Genomic DNA, 27,971 nt, shown 5'->3' on the forward strand with positions numbered 1-27,971 from the left:
CCTGAAAAAACTAAATTTCTTAAGAAAAATAAGCACAATATTAACAATATTCTGCCTCAACTTATCATTTCAACATGTGCATTATGGATCAGATCTACAAAGACACTAAACACTGAGGAACAGGCAGAAAATAGTTCATATTGTGCTTTATTTTCTTTAGACATTTCAGGTTGTTCATATTTGTTCATGTTATTCACATTTTATTGTTATGTCCACTGCAGAATTTCATTTGACACAAAGATTTGTCTGATCACTTATATTTCAGAAATAAAACTGATCCAGTGGTGCCCTTTTCATGTTATACTGAAGGCAGCACGTGACAGAACCTTTACAATCTGCAAACTCCTACGTATTTTCATAATTTCATGGGAGTTTTTTGCACTTAAACAAAGACACAAATTTGCAGAAGGTTATCATGCTATTATTTTACTGGTCCAGCCCACCGTAGATCAAATCAGGCTGAATGTGGCCCCTGAAAGAAAATGAGTTTGAGAGCCCTGATCTACAGTAACGTAATAACAGCAGAATAACCTACAAAAAAGAATGACTCCAGATTTTCTTCTCGGTTTGATGTGAAAAAAATATTACACTATGCCTATAAACAACGACAACTTCAAATGTGTGTCTTTGTTTTAGAGAAAAAAATAACATTAAATTTTGAAAATATTTACATTTACAAACTATCCTGTAACAATAAAATGTGAATAACCTGAATAAATATGAACAACCTGAAATGTCTAAAGAAAATTCAGCCCAATTTGAACTCTTTTCTGCCTGTTCCTCAGTGTTTAGTGTCTTTGTGGCAGATACTTCAGGGCAAAAATAGGGCTGATAACCCACTCCAGGACCCACAAAAACTGAAGTTAAGGTCATCATCGAGACTGATGGATCAAACAGTGTCTTTGTAGATCTGATCCATAATGCACATGTAGAAATGGTAAGTTGAGGTATAATATTGTTAAAATTGCACTTATTTTTCTTAAGAAATCTAATTTTTTTTAGGCTATTCACATGTTTTTTGTTTGGATAGTTTATAAAAGGAAGTATTTTCATAATTTAATGGATTTTGTTTGCACTAAAACAAAGACAGAAATTTAAAGTTGTCGTTATTTATACATTATTATGCTGTTATTTTCCTGGTCCGGCCCACTGGAGATCAAATCAGGCTGAATGTGGCCTCTGAAAGAAAATGAGTTTGCGAGCCCTGCTTTAATGACTAAACTGTGATGTAGTGAACGTTTAACTAATCCACTGCTTCCCATTAAATGTAAAAATATGACAGAAACAATGGTTATTCCTCTGTCTCCTCCATGACTGATACATTTTAGATGTAAGACAGCGACAGAACGCTCTACTTCTTCTCATTTGTTCGTTAAATTTTAAGGAACACAGCTAATGGTTTTTACTGGTGGCCTTTCCTGATGTTTACATTTTTAGCTGCCACCATAGCTTCTCCCACAGCAAAGGATAATCCCTTCTGCAGTCTGTAACTTGACCACTAGATGCTTCTAAATCTCACACAATGCACTTTTAACATGTCAGCATTTCCAAGAGTATTCCACCCTGACGCATTCATCATACCCTGAATCTATCATTACAGATGACTTCTACATAAAAAATACATCTGTTGAGTGCAATTATTTACAAAATGTGCAATTTTATTGATGGCTTTCAGTTCAGACCTCTTTACACTTTGCTTTATGAGACAACTTCACCTCTGCAAACATAACTGAAAAGACTGAGAGTGATGGTGATGAGTAGTTTTGCATTAAGTGAATACAGTAAGTGATCAAGGATAGAATACTTTTGGATTTTTCATTATAGTTTAGTTTTATTTAGTTTTGACTTTTTTCCCCTCTAATTCAGTTAGTTTTAATTAGTTTTTAGAGCAGGTTTGATAGTTTTAATTAGTTTTCATTTTTTTCTAAATGCTTAATTTTAGTTTAGTTCTAGTATTAGTTTTAGGTTTTTTTTATAACTTTGCTCTTCCTTGCCATCGAATTCAAATGAATCCCAGACAGGACTCTGCGGCTTTCCCCCAAATTTAGTCTCCATGTTTCCAGGTAGAGTGGGGACCAGAAGACGACTGGAAACCACAAGTGAACACAAGTGATGGACCATGACGTACCGTGTGGTGCCACCAGATAAAATTGCTCAAGTGAAATAAATCGATTTCATATCAATCCGACACTGACAAAGACGAAAACGAAGGGAATTTTATCCAAAATTTTTATATATTTTATGCTGCGTTTCCACTATGTGGTACTGGCTCGACTCAACTTGACTCGACTCTGCCTTTTCCATTACAAAAAAGGACCTGGAATCTGGTACCCGGTACTACTTTTTTGGTATCCCCTCTGCCGAGGTTCCAGGACTGGGGACCAGATACTAAAACGTGATGTGTACACACTGCAGACCACTGACTGGTCAGAGAGTCGTCTCTGTGACCCACCGTTTTACAAAAAACAGATGCAGAAGTTGACAGTAAATATAGCAGTAGGTTAATCCACATGATGACAGCCTGTAAAACTACACCATGGTTTGTCGAGGAGGTTCAGACGTAAAAATTCAGCATGAGCAATTCAACAAAACTCATAATAAACACAGTAGAATATCCAAGGGGGCTTCATATACTTTATGAAGTTACCCTTGGCAAAGCAAATTTGTTCAGCACCAGGAAGAACCAGACTACCATTCTGCTGTTAGGACGCTGGACAAGACAAGTAGAAAAAAAAAAAAAAAAAAGTAGTGTGAGATACTCCCTGGTAAAATGTCCAAATAAAAGAGGATACACAAGCAAAGGTGTCAGAAAAATGGGCAATGATGACTGGGAGTACAGTTGGTGTCGGCTGCTGCCTTATCGGTACAGACAGCTGCCTGTCAGCCAGCTGAGCCCATTAAAAAAAAAAAAAAAAAAAAATTCAGCATGAACTTGACGAGACAACACGCAACGAGCAAGTTTATCAGCGACTCTCTGAGCAGACGACACGGAAGTAACACGCCCCATCGCTATGACGTCCAGGTACTGTAAAGTCGGTAGTATCCTGTAATGGAAATGGTCTCCAGGAATAGGACCTGGTACCAGAGTCCAGTCCAGTCCAGTCCAGCTGATTCCACATAGTGGAAACGCGGCATTAGTTAGTTTTGTAAGCACACAATACAGTTTCAGTTAGTTATCATTTTTTTCTTTTAATTATAGTTTTTATTTATTTCAGTTAACGAAAAATGTTTTTTAATTTCTAGTTTTCGTCATTTTGTTAGTTTTCGTTAACGATGATACTCTTTTAAGTGATGTAATGGGATGATTTAGTGCTCCGGTGGAAAAACACATTGATCACGACAATGCGGAAGAGAATTTAGTCGAGTGTATCATATTTTGTGCAAAGTCAATTTTGCACATTTCTGTAACTGTAACTCCACCATGATGGCAATGTTTTTATTGGAGGATAAAGAAAAATTCTGATGGCACAAAACATAATTAAATATTATGTATATACTAAGAGCAGGAGCTTAAATACATTTAATCTCATAGATACAGTATAAAAGGGTGGATGTGTCTCTTCCTTGGATGACTTTTAACTTCAGATTTTCAAATGTCCAAAATATCCCAAATCAAACTGCTACCTCAACATTACTCACCGTATTGCTTCAGTGATCAAATCAAATCAAATCAAATTTTATTTATGTAGCGCCAAATCATGACAAAAGTTATCTCATGACACTTTACATATAGAGTTGGTCAAAACCAGACTCTAAGCCAATTTACAGAAACCCAACAGAACCCTCCAGGAGCAGACACTTGTGACTGGTGATCTACTGGCAAATGCCTTGGTATCTATTCACTGACTGTATTTGAATCATTTGCACAGTCTTTGTCTACTAGTTGGTTAGTCCTTCATAGCAGGAAGGAGCTGAAATCCTACTGTTACAAGAATGAATGAATAACTTGTCCTTACTACATTATGCACGACTCATCCTCACATTTCATCTTCAGTATTCCAGTATTTCCAGATTGGTTCAAACTTCTTAATCATCTTGTATAAGAAACACATTTTACAAGTCTAGGGTCTGTGCAAGACAGGCAGAAAGCTCCACTCAGCCTGCTGGTGTGAGGAGTTGGACTGTAAACCAAACCAGTATTTGCTGTGATTCTTGTGGATCTGCCAGTAAGCCTTATTGTGCTTTGAACACCGGCTGTTAGCCCTGACCCAAACTAGGGCTGTTAGAAAATATCGGCTTGCAGTATATCGCGATATTTCATTTCACAATACGGTATCGATATTAAACAGTACTCTATCGATATTTTGAAGTATTTATTCAAATGCAGATATGGCGGAGGTTCATTTTTGGTTTTTTGGTTTTCTTTATTGTTTATATTTTATTTATTATTCTTTAACACTCTTTTATTAAATAATGTTAGTTCATTTGTTGGGATTGAACTAAAATACTGTTCTGATGTTAGTTCTGAACTAATAAAATATGAACATTTGAACAGGATCTTAAACTGTAATGTCTGTAAAACAGAATTTCAGTTTGAACACAGGAACATTTTGTGATATAGCATTAGATCCTGTTCTGATCAAATAAAAAAGTGTTTAGTATTTGTGCAGATTTCTGGCATAATTCAATTCTTCAAAGAAATAATCCTTTAAAAAAAGAAAGAAACAAAAAAATTCCCTTTTTAACAGTATCATGATACACCGTGATATATCGTGATATATCGTATCGTGATCCTAGTATTGTGATTTGTATCATATCGGAAGATTCTTGCCAATACACATCCCTGTTCATAATGATGTACTCCTGTGTGTAGAAAGTGGGTCACTTCCATGCAAACGCTGGATCTAGGGAGAACCTTTCCAACACCGTAGGGTACGGTGAGGCAAGGGGTCTAAGTTCTGAACTAATAGAATCTGAACATTTGAACAGGATCTTAAACTGTGATGTCTGTAAAACAGAATTTCAGTTTGAACACAGGAACATTTTGCGATATAACATTAGATCCTGTTGTGATCAAATAAAAATGTGTTTAGTATTTGTGCAGATTTCTGGTGTAATTCAATTCTTCCAGGAAATAATCATTTAAAAAAAGAAACAAACAAAAAAAATGCCTTTTTTAACAATATCGTGATATATCGTGATATATTGTGATATATCGTATCATGATCCTAGTATTGTGATTTGTATCAAATCGCCAGATTCTTTCTGATACACAGCCCTATTCATAATGATGTACTCCTATGTCTATGTTTATTGTGAATCATTTTGTATTAATTAAATTAGAATGAGTTCTTTCTGTCTAGAGAGAAAGTGGGTCACTTCCATGCAGACACTGGCTCTAGGGAGAACCTTTCCAACACCGTAGGGTACGGTGAGGCAAGGGGTCTAAGTTCTGAACTAATAGAATCTGAACATTTGAACAGGATCTTAAACTGTGATGTCTGTAAGACAGAATTTCAGTTTGAACACAGGAACATTTTGTGATATAACATTAGATCCTGTTATGATAAAATAAAAATGTGTTTAGTATTTGTGCATACTTCTGGTGTAATTCAATTTTTCCAGGAAATAATCATTTAAAAAAAGAAACAAACAAAAAACTGCCATTTTAACAGTATCATGATATATCATATCGTGATCCTAGTATTGTGATTTGTATCATATCACCAGATTCTTGCCAATACACAGCCCTAACCCCTAGGTTTAGGATTAGGGCTAATAGAGGAACTGTAAGCACAAAATACCTGGATTCGACGTAATTTGAAAGATAAAATCTACATTCCGTGTTTAGCATGTGGCTAAAACACAGTCTAAACTGCATGAGTTAGCTTAGCTCAGGTGTAACCCTTATCCTAACCCTTAGATACATCTCAACCTGGTGACTGTAAAGAGGTTATTAAAATAAGTGAATACCACCAGAATCTTTTAGTACTTGATGATCATTTACCTTGGCATTGTCTTGCCTGCTTGCACAGGTACCATAGCAACAAGAATTCAATTGTTAGTACACTGTAATCATGAAATATAAATCAGTTTTCCTAATAAATATATATATTTACGATATGTATTTACATAGCAGTAATGCAGTTTGTTTAGGACTGTGGTACACACATCCAAACATCTCACCAAGTGCAGGGTACAAAAATAGGAAAATGAAAAAAATCCCATGTTTCATCTCGACTGCAGGCCAAAAGGGATCAGCAGGCAGTTGAAGCCGATGAAGACCTTTTACAGTCCAACGTAGCGTGATAAAAAGAGGACAGTAGCATATTCCGTATTGTGCAGGTGTTCTTTCTTATGTTGAGTCAGATATTTCTAATTTGGTTGATTTGTTCCCATGCTTGCTGTACGAGGACCCTAAGAAGGAAAAAATAAACACATTCTGAATGTCTTCTCCAGGTTGTGGATTTGCTCGGCAAGCACATTTTGTCAAAAGTTTGGCAAGAACCGCAGTTTCCTGTTACTGTTTGCAAATACCCATAATCCTTATTTCCATCCATCAATCAAAGAAAATGATTCTTCTGCATTTTTTGCAATCAGATTTTAGCCACCTTTAGCCACCATGGTGTCCTTTGATAGGTAAACTACCCAGTAGACCATATTAAAAGCCCCAAAGGAAACTGGGAACAGGATCCGTGCGTACTTGTCTATTTTGCTGGTTCCACCCATCCCAGCAGTGGTGGGCTGCGAGCACGGGGTCTGCTTTATCTCCAGTTTATTGCCCATCATCTGGATGTGCTCCAGCTTTGGCCCTAGCAGATGCTGCAGAGACGAGGAGGAGCTGGCGTTCTGCTTGCACGGCGTCGCCGCCATCACGTCCGGTGTGGAGGCAGCGGCCTGAGGCGTACTCTTCACCAGCTGGGCCGAGGACGAGGCCACGCTCAGCAGGCTCTCGGACTTGGGGCTGGAACGAGAGAGCGTGGACGAGCTGCCGTTGGCTCCGCCGGCGAATGGTCGCAGCGGTCTCGACCTTCCCACTCCTGAAATGTTGGTGGTGGACTGGGCCCTCTGGTGAGCGCCTACGTCTTGGTGGGTAATGTAATTCATCCGCTTCCTCAAGTTGCCGTTCGAATCTGGGTTTTGCTGTGAAGACAAAAGAGGCGGTTTATGAACGGAAATATTGAACTGATACAGTACAACGTTCAAATAGTTTTGGATTTTTCATTCTAGTTTAGTTTTATTTAGTTTTGACTTTTTTTTTCTCTAATTCAGTTAGTTTTAATTAGTTTTTAGAGCAGGTTTGCTAGTTTTTATTAGTTTTTGTTATTTTCTATATGCTTAGTTTTAGTTTAGTTTTAGTTTTTTTTATATCTTTTCTCTTCTTCGCCGTCATATTCAAATCAAGGTTATTATCACTGACAAAAATGAACGAAATGATGAAAGCTAAAATTGAAAAAACATTTTCGTTAACTGAAATAAATAAAAACTCTAATTAAAAGAAAAAAATGATAACTAACTGAAACTGTATTGTGAGCTTAGAAAACTAACTAAAACGTATAAAAATTATGGATAAAATTCCCTTCGTTTTCGTCTTTGTCAATGTCGGAATGATATCAACTTGATTTATTTCGCTCCAGCAATTTGAGCTGGTGACACCGTCATGTTGAGCAGGTTGGTTTAAGACACTCAGTCTGACTTAGAGGGGCGTGGCCTGGGGGGAAGTGACGTATGTGCAGACCCTCCATAGAGAAATTTGCTAGTTTCCTCACTGTGGCAAGAACAAGAATAAAGTTTGTTCCATCCAGGACATTTCATTCTTCATGAGCCAAACTTGTGGTGGGGGGGGGGCTTTTCCGCATTAACCACACCCACTTTGCATACCTGACCTATTACACACTAGTTCTGACACACCGCATTAGAAGATAATTCTGCAGCTCTGGGAGCGAGCAGAAAATCTTGTGTTCCCACAGAGTATGTAGCAGGCTTTAGATGAAATGGATTTTGAGTGATAACAGCTAAATGCTCGCATGCCAAAACTAAAAAACCCAAATAGCAGTCAGTAGGACAAAAAGGATCATACATTGTTGAGAAAAGATTCGGATTTAAGTGTGCATTTACTGTACTTTCAGCTTGAAATGCATTATGAGCTCATCCTCTGGTTCACATTCACCAACATTAACAGACAGAGATTTTACCAGACAAACAATCGTATTCATTATTTTAAAGAATTTATACAACTGACCTCTAAAGTCACGCTGGAAACAAACCATTCCATACCCAAAACATCAAGCGCTTTCATTGTGAGAATGTTATCAGGTATTAACATTTAGCTCAAAGGAGTGCTTTACTGTCTATACATAACAGACAGACACACTGACCAAGGTTTTAAGAGTTTGGGATTTTTCATTCTAGTTTAGTTTTATTTAGTTTTGACTTTTTTTTCCCTCTAATTCAGTTAGTTTCAATTCGTTTTTAGAGCAGGTTTGCTCATCTTTATTAGTTTTCTTTATTTTTCTAAATGCTTACTTTTAGTTTAGTTTTAGTATTAATTTTAGTTTTGTCGTATCTTTTATCTTCTTCGCCGTCATATTCAGATAAATCCCAGACAGGACTCTGCTTCCTCCCAACTTTAGTCTCCATGTTTCCATCCGGACTGTCCAGTGTCGTATGGTGCCTCCAGCTAAAATTGCTAGAGTGAAATAAATTCCTTTCGTATCAATCCGACATTGACAAAGACGAAAACGAGGGGAATTTTATCCATAATTTTTATACGTTTTAGTTAGTTTTGTAAACAACCAATACAGTTTCAGTTAGTTATTGTTTTTTTCTTTCAATTATAGTTTTTGTTTATTTCAGTTAACAAGATTTCTTTTTCGATTCTAGTTTTTGTCATTTCGTTAGTTTTCGTTAATGATAATCATCTTGACACTGAGATCACTTTTGTGTTTTAGTTTTGTGGTTATTTGTTAACTCAGTAGTAGTGATTTATAGTTTTTATCAGATTGTGTTTGTCACAGATCAATACTAATACTAGCCTCAAATGCTGTTATCTGATATTTAAGTAACTCTATTACTTCAGTAAAAGATACTGTTAAAATGTCTGATGACGTTTAGTCCAGTTGACCGATGAAAGTCAGTACCTTCTCTTTCATGAACAGAAGTTACAGACATGGTTTAGCTGCTTTCTTTAACTGTAGGTGATTTAGAGTTTACATCGTACAGAAAACAATATGACTAACAATATGAGAATTTGGAGGATTTTTGGGTGTTTTGATTTAACATGGTTCCACCTGCTCTACGTTCTAGTACTTTTAATTCAAATGTGCAATAACTTGTTTTTACCTCTCAGTACTCTTATCATTATTATTATTACTTTTTTTTTCCTGATCAGTACTCTATTTTACAAATGTGTATTTGTGCTTTTCTCTATAATAACTGTTTTTATATATTTTAGCTGTGTTTATGTTTACCTCCGCCAGGAGGTATTGTGATCACTTTGCTTTGTGTGTTTGTGTGCGTGTGTGCGTGTGTGCGTGTTTGCGTGTTTGTTTGTTAGCAAGATAACTCAAAAAGTTATGGATGGATTTTCATGAAATTTTCAGGAAATGTTGATACTGGCACAAGGAAGAAATTACTAAATTTTGGTGGTGATCGGGGGGGGGATCAGTCTTGGTGGAGGTCTGCGATCTGAGTCTTGTTTGTTTCTGTTTTTTATTCATATCTTAATCTTTTTCTAACTCCGTGACTCAGGGAAATGCACAAGAATTCCACTGTTCCTATACTGCTATGTATCTGTACAAATGGCAAATAAAGTCTATTCCAGCAGTTTCCAGCAGTTTCCAACGTTTTTTGGCTTGTGACCCCATTTTAACATCACAAATTTCTGGTGACTCTAGACATTCAAAACGGAGACATTTTTTTGATAAAATTAATTAGTTTTTGATCATGTAATAGTTTGTTATATTATGTTACAAATAAATGTTAATTTCAGTCAACATTTAGTCTATATAATGTATATTATTATGGATGGAGGCAGTAAATCCAGGTGTAGATTACTGCACAAAGGGAGAATTTATTTTCCTTGGTCAGGATATGTACAGTCAGTCCATCTTGGATTTACAAGGCTGACAATTATTACTGAACAAACAAGAACTCAAACTATGAATTATGAAAGAGCTGCAGCATCTGAAACTGACCACAATGAACATTTGACAGATAAACAGAACCACAGTGCTGCAGTTTCAGTTTCAGAGTTTGTCATGTCTTTTATGGATTGGGATTGTCTCTCTCATTTCAAGATATATTTCTTATTAGTAGCTAATTTTTATTTTATTTTTTATTTTCATCAATTACTAGAAATTTCAGGTGACCCCATTTGAATTTCAGGCGACACCACGTGGGGTCCCGACCCCAAGGTTGAAAAACACTGGTCTATTCTATTCTATTCTATTCTATTCTATTCTATTCTATTCTATTCTATTCTATTCTATTCTATTCTATTCAAGGTAAGTCCGACTAGCTGTAGCCTTTTGAAACGCAGGCTATGAAAGATAAACCTCGTCATATTGATCTGATTACATCCCCTTCCGACACAGATGGCCTTCATCTGGAGTGTGTGCAATACAGATGTCACTTACCAAGGATTTCACTCATTTCACACAAGCTTAAGACAGTAAGTAGGTAGCAGTGCATTGGGGCGGTAATGCAGTGTAGCGTCAAAGGAGCTTATCCTTTGAGAGTTGATGTTTTCAAGCGGGGTGAGTACGATGCTGGTACTGAGGCATTTGCAGGAGTAATCCACCCCCTTCAAACTGAAAAGACCCAGTGTTATTGCGCCCCAAGTGCAGGGAGTGTGTGTGCGTATAGTTTTTGTTTGTTTGTTTGTTTTTACTTTATTTTATGGCGTCTCTGGAGCTGGAACACCCCCTGACCCTCCTGCCGAGCCCAGGAGTACGCTACAGTACCCACTCTCAAGGAAAAGAGTATTAATTTTTTTACCCGAGTGCCAGAGCCGTTCTGAAACCTATACAGATGTACCCAGGCTGCGTTGCCTTGGCAACCTGCTAATCCAGTGAAGTGCTGTTGTCACTATACTGCATTCAGGCATGATTACACCACACTGGGATTTGGACCGGAGGGGGCAACTTAAAGTAGTTAGTGTAAAACTGTCATATGTATTGCTGGGTTATGTCAGCCTCAGAGATCAGTTAACATAAGGCCCATGTGTTTTATCTGATCTTATTAAAGGAACATATTGGATCTTGTAAACGATAAAAACACTCTCTTTTTGGAGCTTTCACTTTTCTGTGAAAGCACCATAAATATAACCTAACCCAGTGTTTTTCAACCTTGGGGTCGGGACTCCACATGGGGTCACCTGGAATTGAAATGAGGTCGCTTGAAATTTCTAGTAATTGATTAAAAAAAAACAACAACTTACTAATAAAAAATATATGGTGAGTTGACAGAGACAGTCCCAATCCATAAAAGACATGACAAACTGTGAAGCTGAAACTGCAGCACTGTGGTTCTGTTTATCTGTCACATGTTCATTGTGGTCAGTTTCAGATGCTGCAGCTCTTTCATAATTCATAGTTTCAGTTCTTGTTTGTTCAGTATTAATTGTCCTCCTTGTAAATCACAGCTGGACTGACTGGACATATCCTGACCAAGGAAAATCAAATTCTCCCTTTGTGCAGTAATCTACACCTGGATTTACTTCCTCTGTCCACAATAATATACATTATATAGACTAAATGTCCTCTAAAATTAATGTTTATTTGCAACATATTACAGCAAACTATTACATGTTCAAAAACAAATTAATTTTAGCAAAAAAATGTCTTTTTTGAATGTCTGGGGTCGCCAGAAATTTGTGATGTTAAAAAGGGGTCACGAGCCAAAAAAGGTTGAGAAACACTGACGAAACCCATCAAATGAACGGTGATTGATACCTTTATCATGTCTGTTTAAAAGCTCTAAAAGACTTGCATGGCATGTTCTTGAAGACCGATTCAATCATATGTCAAAGGGATTTCTTTCAGCTTGTAGAACGAACCTTCTGGGACGGTTGTTGTTTTTTTTTTTACTTTTACTCTCTATGTGAAATGACCTAAAACACACATATTTATTACTTTTTATTACTTCAGTTATAAATTTATAGGGGTGTAGACCAAGGTTATTATTGTTAATGAAATTACGAAAACTAGAATTGTAAAAACATTTTCGTTAACTGAAATAAATAAAAACTATAATTAAAAGAAAGAAAATGATAACTAACTGAAATGGTATTGTGTGCTTATAAAACTAACTAAATGTTTAAAAATTATGGATAAAATTCCCCTCGTTTTCATCTTTGTCAATGTCGGATTGATATGAAATTGATTTATTTCCCTCAAGCAATTTTAGCTAGTGGCACCATATGATATTTAAGGGTCCGTCACTTGTGTTCACTTGTGGTTTCCAGTCGTCTTCTGGTCCCCACTCTACCTGGAAACATGGAGACTAAAGTTGGGAGAAAGCAGCAGAGTCCTGTCTGGGATTTATTTGAATACGATGGAGAAGAAGAGAAAAGATTAAAAAAAAAAAAAAAAAAAAACTAAACTAAAGCTAAACTAAAACTAAGCATTCAGAAAATAACAAAAACTAATAAAAACCTAGCAAACCTGCTCTAAAAACCAATCATAACTAACTGAATAGAGAAAAAAAAGCCAAAACTAACTAAAATTAAACTATAATGAAAAATCCAAAACTATGCTCTATCTATCTATCTATCTATCTATCTATCTATCTATCTATCTATCTATCTATCTATCTATCTATCTATCTATCTATCTATTTATTTATAAATTTGTACAATATCAATATGGTCAAATGGAAGTCAGTAATTTTACATTAATTTATACATTGATGAATTGAAGTGCAAGCCCAGTTTTTCCATTCTTTCAATACACTTTCAAGCACAATACAATGTCCCCCCTCAACTTTTGCTTTTACAGTGTTAAGTGTCGCCCCAAACACGTTCATGGTCACACCACTGACTACCTTCACCACAGTGTTCTTCCATGTTTCTATTCAGAATGACTCCTGACAGTGCGGGATTAAGACATATGTCAACCTAGGCTAATGTAAAAGTCATATGACTTCAAATATGATATTGAGGAAACACTAGACATATAACAGCCCTGGATCTTGAATAAAAATAGATCACAGTCACACATAAAAAGTAGCAGCTTTGGCCCACTTGTAACTAAACACTTTTCTTAATTAATAATTTACCTGCAGATTTGTGTCTGTCACTTTCCATGTGCTGATAAAGAGCAGAGGAGGCAGATGATGCTGATAAGTAAAGTTACAGCTGTTAAACAAATGACAAAAAGCCCCCACCATATCTGCTAAACTAGAGCTTGATGAATTCCCCTGGAACAGAATAAGCCACAGGTGTCAAACATGCGGCCCGGGGGCCAAATCTGGCCCGCCAAATGGTTCAATCCGGCCCTTGGGATGAATTTGTGAAATGCAAAAATTACACTGAAGATATTAACAATAAAGGATATTAAAATCATTTTAGGTCATTTCAATCTAAAAATGATCAGACCAGTAAAATATTATCATAATAACCTATAAATAATGAAAACTGTAATTTTTTCTCTTTGTTTCTATGTAAAAAAAAAAAGTTACATTACACAAGAATATTTACATTTACAGACTAGCCTTTTACAGAAAATGTGAATATCTAAAATGTCTTAAGAAAAGTATGTGGAATTTTAATAATATTCTCCTTGTTATTTAACATTTTGTGTATTTGTGGATCCACTGTGAAGTTGTGATGTACATGTATAAATGATAAACAAAGGTGTAATATTCTTAACATTGCACTTATTTTACTAAAGAATTTTCAGGTTGTTCAATATTTGTTCATGTTATATTCGAGTACAATTCATAGATGTAAACATTTTCATTACGGAATTAAAATTTTTTCCCTCAAAAGTTATGATTATCCTATTATTTATATTATTTTACTGGTCCGGCCCACTTTAGGTCATACCAGGCTGTATGTGGCCCCTGAACTAAAATGAGTTTGACAGCCCTGGAGTTAGTGTTTTATGAGGCGCTTCACATATTCAGACTTTTGTCATTTGTCAGCTCTTTATGTGTGCTGTTCCCTTCAGAGGAAGGTAAATAAGGTTTATGCCAACACAGCTCCATCCAGGGGATGGACACATCTGAGCAGGAAATGAAGCTCTGCTCCTGTGACCAGGAGCTGAAACAGTATTTAGGACACGGAAAAGAAATGACATGAGCCTTATCAGCAATTGTATGCATACTCTGATCAAATGCATTGTTTTATTAATTAAATTATTTTAGTTATTTATCCTATTTCTTTGCTCTATTTATTATTATTGTGACTTCTAATTTTAAATTTTTATGTTCTTATCCTGGTTTTTTATCCCAGAGGCTGTTTTTATCTTCTTGAGGTTTTTTATTATGTTTTATTGCATCTTATTATTATTATTATTATTTTTTTTTTTAATCTTATTACCTCTGCCAAGGAGGTTATGTTTTTGCCAGGGTTTGTTTGTTGGTTAGTTAGCAAGATAACTAAAAAAGTTATGGATGGATTTGGATGAAATTTTCAGGAAATGTTGATACTGGCACAAGGAACAAATGATTACATTTTGGTGGTGATGGGGGGGCTGATCTGCCTTGGCAGAGGTCTGCGCTCTCTGAGTGCTTTTCTAGTTTATTTATTTTATTCTTTTACTTATCCATGCTGCTATACTGTTGAATGGTGGAACACCGAGCACTTTTTTGTCTTGAAACTCAATCAAGTACCTGCTGAACAGGTTCAGTGTATACACATACGTATGTTTTGTTGTAATGCCAACAGCAATCACTATGCCTGCAAAACAAATCTACCCATGGATATAAATAAAGTAACCTTGAACCTTAATTTTATGTGTTCGTTACTTAAATGTATCCCTGAGGACTGAAATTTGAAACTATGTAAACTTGCTCTAATCTTTGGATTTGAGTTAAATAAATAAATTTAACCCCTTGTGAATTGTCAACTGAAAGCACTTACACCAACCAAGCATACTGGTTCTTCCACTGTTGACTGCTTAGACCTGAGTCCCAGTGAGATTATGTACCACCTTTCTTACATGTAAACAGTATACATATGAATAAATACTGATTAACAACCCTCATATCATTCCACAATGCCCAACTCTACTCTTTTATGCCAGTTAATAATCAGTGAAGTGTCACCTTTTCAGTTGGGTGGAAAATACCTGAATTATTTGTTCTGTATTTTAATGGTAACAGCTGGGCAAATACTAGTCTGCAGTGTGCAACTTAAACATATAAATCTGTTACTCAAGGTTCTGCTCATGGCAAGGTTATTATCATTAATGAAAACTAACGAAATGATGAAAACTAGAATTGTAAAAACATTTTCATTAACTAAAATAAATAAAAACTACAATTAAAAGCAAAAACGATAACTAACTGAAACTGTATTGTGTGCTTACAAAACTAATTAAAACATATAAAAATTATGGATAAAATTCCCTTCATTTTTGTCTTTGTCAGTGTCAGATTGATACGAAATCAATTTATTTCACTCTAGCAATTTTAGCTGCTGGCACCATATGATATTTAAGGGTCCGTCACTTGTGTTCACTTGTGGTTTCCAGTCGTCTTCTGGTCCCCACTCTACCTGGAAACATGGAGACTAAAGTTGGGAGTCCTGTCTGGGATTTATTTGAATACAACGGTGAGGAAGATAAAAAATATAAAAAAAACTGAAACTAAACGAAAACTAAGCATTTAGAAAATAACAAAAGCTAATAAAAACTAGCAAACCTGCTCCAAAAACAAATTAAAACTAACTGAATTTGAGGGAAAAAAAAAAAGTCAAAACTAAATAAAACTAAACTATAATGAAAAATCCAAAACTATTAGAGCCTTGGCTCATGGCCTTAAAACAATGACTGAAATAAATAATGGCCAAACAAACTGACCCACTTCTGGGCTGTGGAGTCTGGGAGAACAATATACAGAATGTTTCCAAAAGATCCAGTGTGCTAAAACCTAAATATGTTTTGTTAATTCAAACACAAGCAGACTGTGTACTCATTTGTGTGTGTGTGTACGTGTGTGTGTGTGTGTGTGTGTGTGTGTGTGTGTGTGTGGGGTCACTGTTTTTTACTTTTAATTATTTCAGATTCTTTCTCAGGAGCAGTAGCTTGGCTGACAATCCTCAGGCAGGACCACTTAAAGGACTCGGTTAAAGGCTACATACAATAATCACATAATGAGGGTCTTGCTGTGTAAGTGCTCCTTCAAGTTAAGTGCTATCACATTGTTTTCTGCGACCGTGTTGAGGGAGACAGAAATCACCTGCAGCACTTCCTCTGTGTCCTTGACCTTGACAGGTGTGCTCTGGGGCACCGGGGGACATTTGGCCGGCTTCTTCTTGGCCCGCTCAGTCTCCGTGTTGGTAAAGTAGTTAACAGCAGCAAACTCGATGAGGGCAGAGAAAACAAAGGCAAAGCACACAGCAATGAACCAGTCCATGGCTGTGGCGTAGGAGACCTTAGGAAGGGAGTGGCGAGCACTGATGCTGAGCGTTGTCATGGTCAGAACAGTGGTGATGCCTGCAAGGGTTAAAAAAAACAGAACAACACCTCAGACTGTAATTACATACACATGCACACTGTTGTTATGCTATTATTCAGAGTATGACGCTGTCGTCGGTAGGCCTATTGCTCAGCGGCACAGAGGAACAGAGCAGAGCTGAGGCAACATGTCCAGGTGCAGAGCATAGTGTTCTTTATTTGTTCTCACCAAGCACAGGAAAAACTATTTACAAAAAAGAGACAGGTAAGGAGTTAAAATAGAGGGTATGCACGTGACATCACCACGGTTCCGCCCACTGAGTGGCAGAAAGAGGGAGATGAGTGACAGCGTTGGCTTCAATACTGTCTAAACTGAAGAACAATATTTAATACAAAATGGGGCAGAGCTGTTGTGAGACTGATTGTATGAACAGGTTCTTAAAGCAGTGGGAGCTATCGATTTACAGACACCGAAAGACAAAGAAAAGAGAAGGAGATGGATCCACAAATCCAGGAAACCAAACCTAGATCTGTGGATCCTGTTTGGTGTCAGCTAACATTCATTTACCACAAACCACAAATAGAATATATCAAACACAAAATGTCCAAAGTTGTTGCGATTCTTCATAAAACTCGAGACTTGTTAAGCAAAAAATGTTTGCATATGTTGTACTGTTCACTTGTAATGCCATATATGTCATACTGTGTGGAAATATGGGGCAATGTGTATAAAACTAATTTAGACCCAATAATTAAACTCCAAAAAAAAGCTATTAGAGTCATAAACAAAGCTGGTTATCTCCAATCAAGTAATCCACTTTTTGTAGAATCTGGTTTACTAAAATTTCTTGGCATTGTATATTTAAAAACAATGGAATTTATGTTTCGCGTTAAAAGTAAAAACCTTCCTTTTTGTATTCAGAAAATTTTTAAGTTAAGAGAAGGACATTATAATTTAAGAGGGATGTTTGTGTTTGAAAAATGTAAAGTAAGAACAAACGTTAAATATCACAGTGTTTCAGTTATTGGTGTCAAGCTATGGAACGAACTGAAGGATGAAGTGAAATTGTGTAGCTCACTGTTGAGTTTCAAAAAGAATTTAATTGGTCAAATTATGAAGGGCTATGAAAGTAATATGATTACAAAATAACTTATTACACTGAATGTAGTATAATTTAAGTTTAAGTATTTATCTGCTGCAATTTAAGGTGTGGACATGGACTAAGGATGTAAATAGGAGAAGCAGAAATAAGCCTCCGGCTTCAGCTTCTTCCTTTTTCAGTTACAAAATGTGTTAATTTTATGTTTGTTTGTTTGTTTTTAATATGTAGGTGTTTTGTTTTGTTGTTTTTTTTAATATGTATGTGTTTTGTATTTTGTATTTAACTGAAATAAACATTCATTCATTCATTCATTCATTCATCATTCATTTATGCTGAATTTTTGGGTCCAATCAGACCTTAAATCACAAATGTTTTTGCTAAAATTAATTAGTTTTTGATCATGTAATAGTTTGCTGTACTATGTTACAAATAAATGTTAATTTTATTAAACATTTAGTCTATATAACTTATATTATTGTGGACAGAGGCAGTAAATCCAGGTGTAGATTACTGCACAAAGGGAGAATGGGATTTTCCTTGGTCAGGATCTGTCCAGTCAGTCCAGCTGTGATTTACAAGGAGGACAATTAATACTGAACAAACAAGAACTGAAACTATGAATTATGAAAGAGCTGCAGCATCTGAAACTGACCACAGTGAATATTTGACAGATAAACAGAACCACAGTGCTGCAGTTTCACAACCACAGTTTGTCATGTCTTTTATGTATTGGGATTGTCTCTCTCAACTCACTATATATTTTTTATTTTTATCAGTTACTAGAAATTCCAGGTGACCCCACGTGGGCTCCCGACCCCAAGGTTGAAAAACACTGCCTTAATTGTACAATGACATTTTTTGGCCATTGTACGTTTGATGGAGTTGACGCAGAAGCAGCTCCAACACTTCCACAGTTCCATATTTCAACATGATAAAGGATATCATCATTATTCTGAGCTAACTGTTAATGGAATAATAATATTCATCAACCATATAAACGGCTTGGTTGGAACATTGTATTTCTCTTTTGGAGTAACAGCAAAAAAACTGAATATTTTGTGCATGTAAACGTAGTAACTGAAGCAATTAAGGGTCAGTCATCATTTCTTGGCTAAATGGACCACATTAAATGAAGATGCGAATGAAATATTTAGAAAAAGGCATTAAATGAAACACCCCAAAAAAAAAAAGAGAAAAAAAAGCCATTTCCAAATAAATGGTGATGAAGCTCATCTGCACAGCACTCAATAACCCATGTATGTTATGTTGTTCCCCGTCAGGATATTTAATTAACTGAATCTAGATGGATGAAGGACTAAATGAATGTGGCTCTTTCTGGTGATGCAGACATGTACTAAAAGGCAGCTTAGAGTTTAAATAACTGTCCACTATGGCTGGGAGAAATCATGTGATTAGACTGAATTTAAGGGGAAAATAAGGAGCTTTGTCTAAATTAAATGGTAATGACTGGATTGCTGTGTCTCTATTGCAGGGCTGTCAAACTCATTTTGGTTCAGTTCCATATTTAGCTCAATTTGATCTCAAGCGGGCCAGACCAGTAAAATAATGACTATACATAATATAAATAATGACAAATCCAAGTTTTTCTTTTTGTTTTAGTACACCCCCCCCCCCCCCCAATTAAATTATGAAAATATTTACATTTTACAAAAAATTTGTGAATAACCTGAAAAAACAGAAATTTCATTTGAAAAATTAGTGCAATTTTAACAATATTATGCCTCGACTTATTATTTATACATGTACATTTACACACAATGTTCCATAAACATTTGGTAACAGGCAGAATATTGTTCAAATTTTGGAGTTTGGAACTAAAATTTGAACGGTTTCTCCAATATTCCATCTCTTATTATGAACACAACTCCAGATCACAGTGGATCCATAAATGCACCAGACATTTAGTAACAGGCAGAATATTGTTCAAACTGCCCATTTCAGGTTGTTCATCTTTGTTTTTATTTATGTATTTATTTGTATTTTATTGTGAAAGAATAGGTTTGTAGATGTAAATATTTTCCCAGTGTAATGTTATTTTTTCACTTAAATTTTTTCCACATAATTTTTCACAAAGAAAATTTGTCATTGTCATTATTTATGGGTTATTGTGTTGTTATTTTGACTGTAGATCACATTGGTCTGTATGTGGAACCTGAACCAAAAGGATTTTTACAACCTGGACTGTTCAGGTTCATTTTTGCACTTTCATCCTGCAGGGCCGGAATGGAACCTTTGGCGGGCCTGATTTGGCCCCCAGGCCGCATGTTTAACACATTGTATCACTATTGCATTCCATTTTCTTTGTCCTTTTTCACTGAAACTCAGTCAAATGTAATTTGGGAAGCTAAATAATCTCAGTTAAAATTATTGTTTCAGTTGTTCCTCATTCTCTCTCCTGAGTTCTTCACTGAATTTCTTTGATTCAGTGGTAATTGAGTGCAACACTTGTTAATATTAGTTTATAAATGCAGTTAGCTGATATTTTAAAAGATCAACATCTCCAAGTGACTCCAATACAATCTTCAACCAAACAAACAGATGCATGTGACTTTACACATGGGTGTACATATTGCACTGCTGGTCATGCATACTTTTATGCTAATGTGATGTTTATGTTGGAGTCTGTTTTGCTCTGAGACCCACTGATTTGTCAACATTAGCTGAGCTCCTTTCTGAGTTCATATTATCTAAGGTTTGCACACTGTTGGCAGAGTAGAAGGGGGGTATAGAAGAAGCCAGGAGTGAGTGTCATAGGATTTGTTCTGAAACTGGCTGTTATCACGTTGCTAAGCCAAGTTATTAGCTTAGTAATGGAGTTGGGTAACATCAACAAACAGCCTCCAGAAGATGAAGACTTTAAAATAAACTTTATATAAGCACACAAGTGATTGTCGGTGTTAGCTAAGGATGCACGTTACTGCATGTGACGTTGGTTGGCCGTTTAGCGGGTGGAGGTCCATGAAATGAGGAAGGAGATGAGGCAGAGGCAGGAGATGGTGTGGTCCACAATTTTTAAAAATATTTTCAATAATATCTATCTCACACAAAGTGCAAGTGCTGAAAGTGCAAAGGCTAAAAAAAAAGTGCAAATGCCAAAAAAAGTTCAAGTGCATGCAGAGGATGGAGCTGCAGTGTCTTCTCCAGCAGTCGAACCACAACTGATGAAAATGGGCGCCTTTTATATTGTTCAACTTAACTGGCTAAAACCACTACAACTCCATAGAGAAGTTACAAATCAACATAAATTGCTAAAACTAATCTAAAACCTCCATAACTAAAACCCACAACCATAACCTATCTAAAACCCAAGCTAAATATCTAAAACTCTAAATCTAAACACCAAAGTTAAATAAAAACCCATAAACCAATAAAATACATCTCCAGACTCCCCCACACATTTCCCTGGCTTGGTCCAGGCTGGAACCTTCTTAAGGCTGTTGTTCACACTGGGACTCTTTTTGCTGACGGACCTGGACACAAGGACAGGGTAAGCACAAACACTAAAACACCATTCACTAAAAACACTTGAAAATCCACTCCCACAGACACTAAACAAACTAAACTTAAATACTGCACATTTACATTGCACTTTATCTTTTTGTGTCTAATTTGTGTCTCCTTTTCTCCAGGGCCAAGCAATCAATCAGTTAAAATACAAGTACCACTGGATGTAAAAACTGAAAAGGAAAGACATTAAAATCAATAAACTACTTTAAAAACCAATTGTGTGCAATTACTCTGTTTGTGCCAATATGTTTGTTTAAAGTGCTGTGCTGTAAACTACACGTGCAAGTTAAAGTGCTTAAGTGAACCAAGGTGTCTGTATTTGGTACTTAAGTGACACACGGCTGTTTGTCACACTGCATAATGTTAAAAAAATCAGCTGCTAACACAGAAGACGACGTCAAAAAAATCACGGGCTCCCAACACCAACTTCATGTCGGCACAGTGCAAATGCAAATCTTACACACTGAACTCTTGAGTTAATCATCTTAAAAGCATTATCTGTGAATTGGAATAAAACTAAGTTTATGGTGTTCACAAACAGTAAAAAAGAACATGTTTCATTGTCTATTAATGGTGTTACGATCGAGAAGGTTTCAGAAATTCATTTTTTGGGTGTGATAGTGGACAATAAATTAACATGGAAGTCACATATTTCTTATGTAAAAAAAAAAAAGTGTCTAAAAATATTTCTGTATTGAGTAAAGCAAAATATGTGTTGGATTATAAAGCAATGAGAATGTGATGCTGTTCACTTATTCTGCCATATTTGAGTTCTTGTATTGAAGTGTGGGGCAACACATATGAGGAACACCAAGCCATTGTTTTTATGACAAAAAAGAGCAAGAAGAATCATGTGTAATGTTAATTTCAGAGAACATACAAATGAGTTGTTTAGTAAATCAGGATTGTTTCAGTTTACAGAGTTCGCTGAATTAAAGACATTGCTGATCGTGTTTAGAGTGAGAAACGGACTTTTGCTGCAAATTTGCAGAGATCATTTGTTTTAGTGTCACAGGATGAAGAACACAGAAGCAGGTTTAATTTGAAACAGCAAAGGGTTCGAACTAATGTAAAGGAAATGTGTATTTGTGTTGTGGGTGTCAGAATGTGGAATTCTTTGGCGATGGAAGAGAAGAGCTGTAGAAATATTTTTCAGTTTAAGAGGTTGTATAAGGAAAGAATAGAGAAGCTTTACAAAAGCATGGAATGAAATCATTTAACTTATGGATGTTGGATTTGCTTTATTTGCATTGACTATCATGTAAACTGTTTACTGTAATAACTGTAACGACAACATATCTGATGGAAGCAGATGTTTGAAGAAAGGGGCAGGTATTAGAAGTTTTCTTCATCCTGCTCCTTTCCAATCATTTAGATTGGAATGAATAAATAAATGATGATAAATGATGATTGATGATGATGATTTTATTTATAGTAATCTTCTTCTTCTTTGTCCTTTATCGCTGAAATTCCGTCATAGTTCAGGAGGAAAAAACATCGGTTCCATCTATTGGGCTTGAGCTCAACCAGCAGGATTATTTCAGCCTTTACAAAAGCTCTGCCTCCAAAAACTGCCCGTGTAAGTGAATTATGATGCGTATCAAAGAGAGTGTGCCAACAATTCACCTACAAAACATGTTGCTAAACTCTTGAGCAGTGGATTCCTAGATACCAGTTGAGGGAAAGTAAAGGCTATGTACAGTGTTTATATAAAAGCTGGATGACCTCATCGCTGTGCTAAATGTCACATCCTCCTCCTTCAGTGTTACTAAGAGGTACAAATGAAAATAAAACAAATACCCATCTGGCACACGCCCAAGGTCATGTGCAGCTCCTACAATAACACAAGGTTACAGCATAAGCCTGCAGCTCATTGCTCGTCCTTGGTATTATTAATCAATAGCAATAATGTGATTTGGAGAAAATCCCCTTCATGTTGCAGATCTGGAACAATCTGTGCTGCAGAGTCCTTGCCCAACATAAATTCATCCCCTTGTGCTCGGATGTGACCGTCATATAATTACCTGTCAATCAAAGGCAGCCCGATGACATTGATAGGTGAAGTGCAGCTCGAGGCCACAGACGGAGGATATTAACCTCTGATATAAAGCTGCACCCAACATAAGCACAAAGTGAAATAGTAGGTGGATATACTGAGAGAGCATATATAACAAAGCTGGTTTTTGGTGTCGCTGGTCTAAACTATTCATCGTATGTGTTACACTGTAAAAAAAAAAAAATCTGTAATTTAACAGAATTATCACTGTTTATTTTACAGATTTTTCCTGTATTTTTAAGATACAGGAAAATATCAATGAAATGACAAAAACAGACTGATTTTACATGTCAAATGGAAAATAATGTGAACAAACTGTAACTGAATAACCAAAAAATTTCCATTTTTTAAAATAATTTTTTTCTTTTTTTCACAGAAAAATACAGTTAAAATACATTTGCAAATGTATCATAATTTTACAAATATTTCTTTTCTATTTATGAGATTAAACTGTTAATTTAAAGTTCAATACTGTAAACATAAATAAATAAATAAATAAATAAAACCAGATAAAATTACTGACAATTAACCGTAAAAGAAATATTTGTTCTGTCAGTTTAACCAGACTTGTTTGTTAATTGACAAATATCTTGTGTAATTACAGGAGGTTTCACAACAAAAATGTTGAATAAATGTATTTTTGTGAATGTATAACATGTATAAGCACTGATAAACTGTCCAAATACAGTTTTTATCAGTGGATTGGACAACTGAGTCTGATTGAAAATTATTTATATACATATATATATATATATTTATAGGTAATTTGATTGTTTTAATACATGAAAACATTCCTTATTAAACATTAAAACGTCAAAAAAATGCAAAATCTCATGTAAAGCTAGGGCAAAAAACTGTATTTTAATTATTGAAAATGGCTGTATTTTTATGACATGATTATTTTCCATTATTTTACAGTATTTTTTGGCACCCCTGCTGCTGAAATAATACCCTTTTTTTTTACAGTTTTTTTTTTTTTTTACAGTGTATATCTTCTTAAGCAGGCTTTGGATCAAAGTTGTTATGGTTAACGAAAACTAATGAAATGACAAAAACTAGAATTGTAAAAAATTTTCATTAATTGAAATAAATAAAAACTATAATTAAAAGAAAAAAACGATAACTATCTGAAACTGTATTGTGTGCTTACAAAACTAACTAAAACGTATAAAAATTCTGGATAAAATTCCCTTAGGTTTCGTCTTTGTAAGTGCTGGATTGGTACGTAATCGATTTATTTCCCTCAAGCAATTTTAGCTGCTGGCGCCATATGATACTTAATGGTCCGTCACTTCTCATCACTTGTCGTTTAGAGTCGTCTTTTTGTCCCCACTTTACCTGGAAACATGGAGACTAAAGATGGGAGAAAGCAGCAGAGTCCTGTCTGGGATTTATTTGAATTCGATGGTGAAGAAGAGAAAAGATATAAAAAAAAAAACTAAACTAAAACTAAACTAAAACCAAGCATTTAAAAAATAGCAAAAACTAATAAAAACTAGCAAACCTGCTCTAAAAACTAATCAAAACTAACTGAATTAGAAAAAAAGTCAAAACTAAATAAAACTAAACTAGAATGAAAAATCCAAAACTATTGTAACCTTGCTTTGGGTACGTGTAGTGTTGTGTGTTTTTTAAATGAGTGATGGGCTTGTGGGATGGAGGCAGTCGCATACAAATGCACACACAACTTGACAACTTGACATTTTTTTTTACGGTACTGTCCTGTCAATGTCCTATTCTTTTGTTTCTTTGTTTTCCAGTAATAATAATAACAATAGATTGGATTTATATAGCACTATTCTTCTGTCTGAATTCAAAGAGCGTACAGTGAATCCATTATTCATTCACTCTCATATTCACACACTGGTGAAGAACCACAGCTGCCCCGGGGCACACTGGGTAACGTGGGTGTCAATCCACACCAACAGCCTCTCTGACCACCACCAAACATTCATACACATCCACACACCAGTGTGAGTGACACAGCACAACAGCACATGACTTTTCCCCAACTCAGTCAATTTTAGTTCATCTTAAGTTGATGAGTTTGTTGATAATACAGCAGACTCTGCAAAAAACCTTAGATCTAATCGCTCCACTAAAAAATAAGATTAGAAAACAAGGGAAGTGTGCTCCCCAGTTCAGTTCTCAAACTCGCCACACCTGAAGACTTGAGAGAAACTGGCGTTCTACTAAACTGATAGAACACCATTCAGCCTGGCAGGACAGTCTAAACCAGGGCTCTCAAACACATGTTCTTTCAGGTTCCACATTCAGCCCAATTTGATCTCCAGTGGGCCGAACCAGTAAAAATAATAACATAATAACCTATAAATAATGACAACTCCAAATTTTTTATATGCAAAAAATAACATTAAATTATGATAACATTTACATTTTACAAACTGCCCAAAGAAGATGTGAATAACCTGAAAAAACAGAAATTTCTGAAGAAAAATAAGAACAAATAATAATAAGAAAAATTTTATCAATATTCTGCCTCAACTTATGATTTGTACATGTGCATTACAGATCAGATCTACCAAGGCACAAAAAAGGCAGAATATTGTTAAAATTGCACTTATTTTTCTTTAGACATTTCAGGTTGTTCGCATTAGTTCAGGTTATTGACATTTTATTATTAAAGAATATCAGAATTTAATGTTCTTTACGGTAAATCAAAGAGAAAAAAAAAATGATGTTGCCATTATTTATAGGCATGATGTCATTTTTTTTTCTTTTCACATTAAACCAAGAAGAAAATTTGGAGTCATTATTTCTAGGTTATTATGTTATTATTTTCCAGTCTGACACCCTTGACTGTTAATATCTTCTGCACTTTGGAAATTCATCCGGCGGGCCAGATTGGAACCTTTGGTGGGCCGGTTTTGGCCCCCGAGCCGCATGTTTGACACCTGTGATCTAAATAAATACAGGAAGGCACTTTTTCAGCTAGAGCATTATTATTATAATTCATCATTAATAGAGGAAAATAAGAACAATCACAGGTTCCTGTTCAGTTCTGGATCCAGACTGACACCGAACCACAGTGCATATGAGTCTAGTATTCCTGCTACCCTCCAGAGCAAAGATTTAATGAACTTCTACAATAATAGGAATTTGCTCATCAGATCAAATCAATGGCCTCCTGTCCTCCACAAATTCCAGTCCATCTTTAAATCCTTCAGACCCAGAAACCACAGAGTTGACAGTTGATCAGTCAGCTAACTTGACTTTCCTGCTGCTTTCAGTCTTTATTTTAATCTGTCCATCCTTTGGTCCCAAATGCCTGTAAAACTGAGATGAAAAAAAGGGCCTGCATTTAAATTTCATCTCCCTCTTCTAAGAAAAAGGAAGATGTGTTTGATGACAAGTGTAAACGAACACAATAGAGGACAAGAGAACTGCTTTAAAATGCCACATGATCCGCTGTCTATTCCATGAATTCCTCAGTGGATCCCAGATGATCTCTTCTACCATTTGTAGTCCAACTTCCTGCTATCAGAGGTACCAGACATATATAGTAACAGCTCTTTCAAAGTGTGCTTTTGACCCCTCTGTCTGATGCCAAGGAACTCCAACTGTAATCCTCTCTACACCTCTGTTTGTGCTCCTGACAATCTGCCTCTTCCACACTCATAAATAAGATGCTGTGGTTGAGTCACTGGGGCAGGAAGTCAGAACAGTTTGTGGCTGCAGGGGAGAAAAAAAATCCAAACACAGATAACAGCATAAATCTGCTGCCTCAGAGGCTCAAGGGACACAACAATAGTTGTGCTGCTGTGACGCCGCTGTCACACCAGACAGGTGGAGGTGGGGGTGTTGGTTGGACTGGACTGTGGGATGCACCAGGCACCGCAGGAGAGCCGGTCCTGCTGCACCGCACAGGCTTCCATTATGTTTGTGCTCAGCCATACACACCAGCAAACGGACTGAATCAGTACAGGAGTTTGTGTCACCACCAGCTGAACCGTGACCTCAGACCAGTTACCAGTATGTCATACGATTTAGTCGGCTGTTACTGTTTGACTGAAAACTGTTTGCTGCCAGCCATATGTAAGTAGTTAACACAAAGGAAATATGTTCAAATTATTCATGTAACCACTGTTTCCTGTGGTGGCCCAGAGGTGCAACTCCCAAAAAAATTATCCACTATAAGAAAAAAAAGAGAACAGCCCCAAAAATTATCCACTATACGAAAAAAAAGAGAACAGCCCAAAAAAATTATCCACTATAAGAAAAAAAAAGAGAACAGCCCCAAAAAATTATCCACTATAAGAAAAAAAAGAGAACAGCCCAAAAAATTATCCACTATAAGAAAAAAAAGAGAACAGCCCAAAAAATTATCCACTATAAGAAAAAAAAGAGAACAGCCCAAAAAATTATCCACATCATCCACCTTTTCAGTGACGGGGGTGCTGTTTACCCAAAAGGTCGCTTGCTTTAAAATTAAGGCCACCACAAAAATAAAAGCAGAGGCTGAAAATTTTTAAGGCCTTCAGCTAATGCGGCTAATGCTAATGAAGTAACCCACCAGAAGTGGAGGTTGGTGCGCTAGAAATAAAGTTATTCTACAAATATATAGTGGATAATTTTTTTGGGCTGTTGTCTCTTTTTTTCTTATAGTGGATAATTTTTTTGGGCTGTTCCCTTTTTTCTTAAAGTGGATATTTTTTTGGGCTGTTCTCTTTTTTTTCTTATAGTGGATAATTTTTTGGGCTG

At 35.9% G+C, this 27,971-nt stretch overlaps 1 protein-coding gene across 1 annotated transcript in view; it reads right to left on the reverse strand.

Annotated features, from left to right (window-relative positions):
• Positions 1–5,694: 5,694 nt before the first annotated feature.
• Positions 5,695–27,971, reverse strand: part of gabra4 (gamma-aminobutyric acid type A receptor subunit alpha4) — a 58,446-nt gene continuing 36,169 nt past the window's right edge. The window contains exons 8-9 of the mRNA XM_030146188.1: positions 16,345–16,601; positions 5,695–7,083 (exon numbers count right to left, since the gene is read on the reverse strand). Coding sequence (XP_030002048.1) covers positions 6,544–7,083; positions 16,345–16,601 — 797 coding nt within the window. The 3' untranslated portion in view covers positions 5,695–6,543. The remainder of the gene's footprint in view (positions 7,084–16,344; positions 16,602–27,971) is intronic.

Source organism: Sphaeramia orbicularis, chromosome 10, assembly GCF_902148855.1.
Source record: "Sphaeramia orbicularis chromosome 10, fSphaOr1.1, whole genome shotgun sequence".
NCBI lineage: Eukaryota > Metazoa > Chordata > Actinopteri > Kurtiformes > Apogonidae > Sphaeramia > Sphaeramia orbicularis.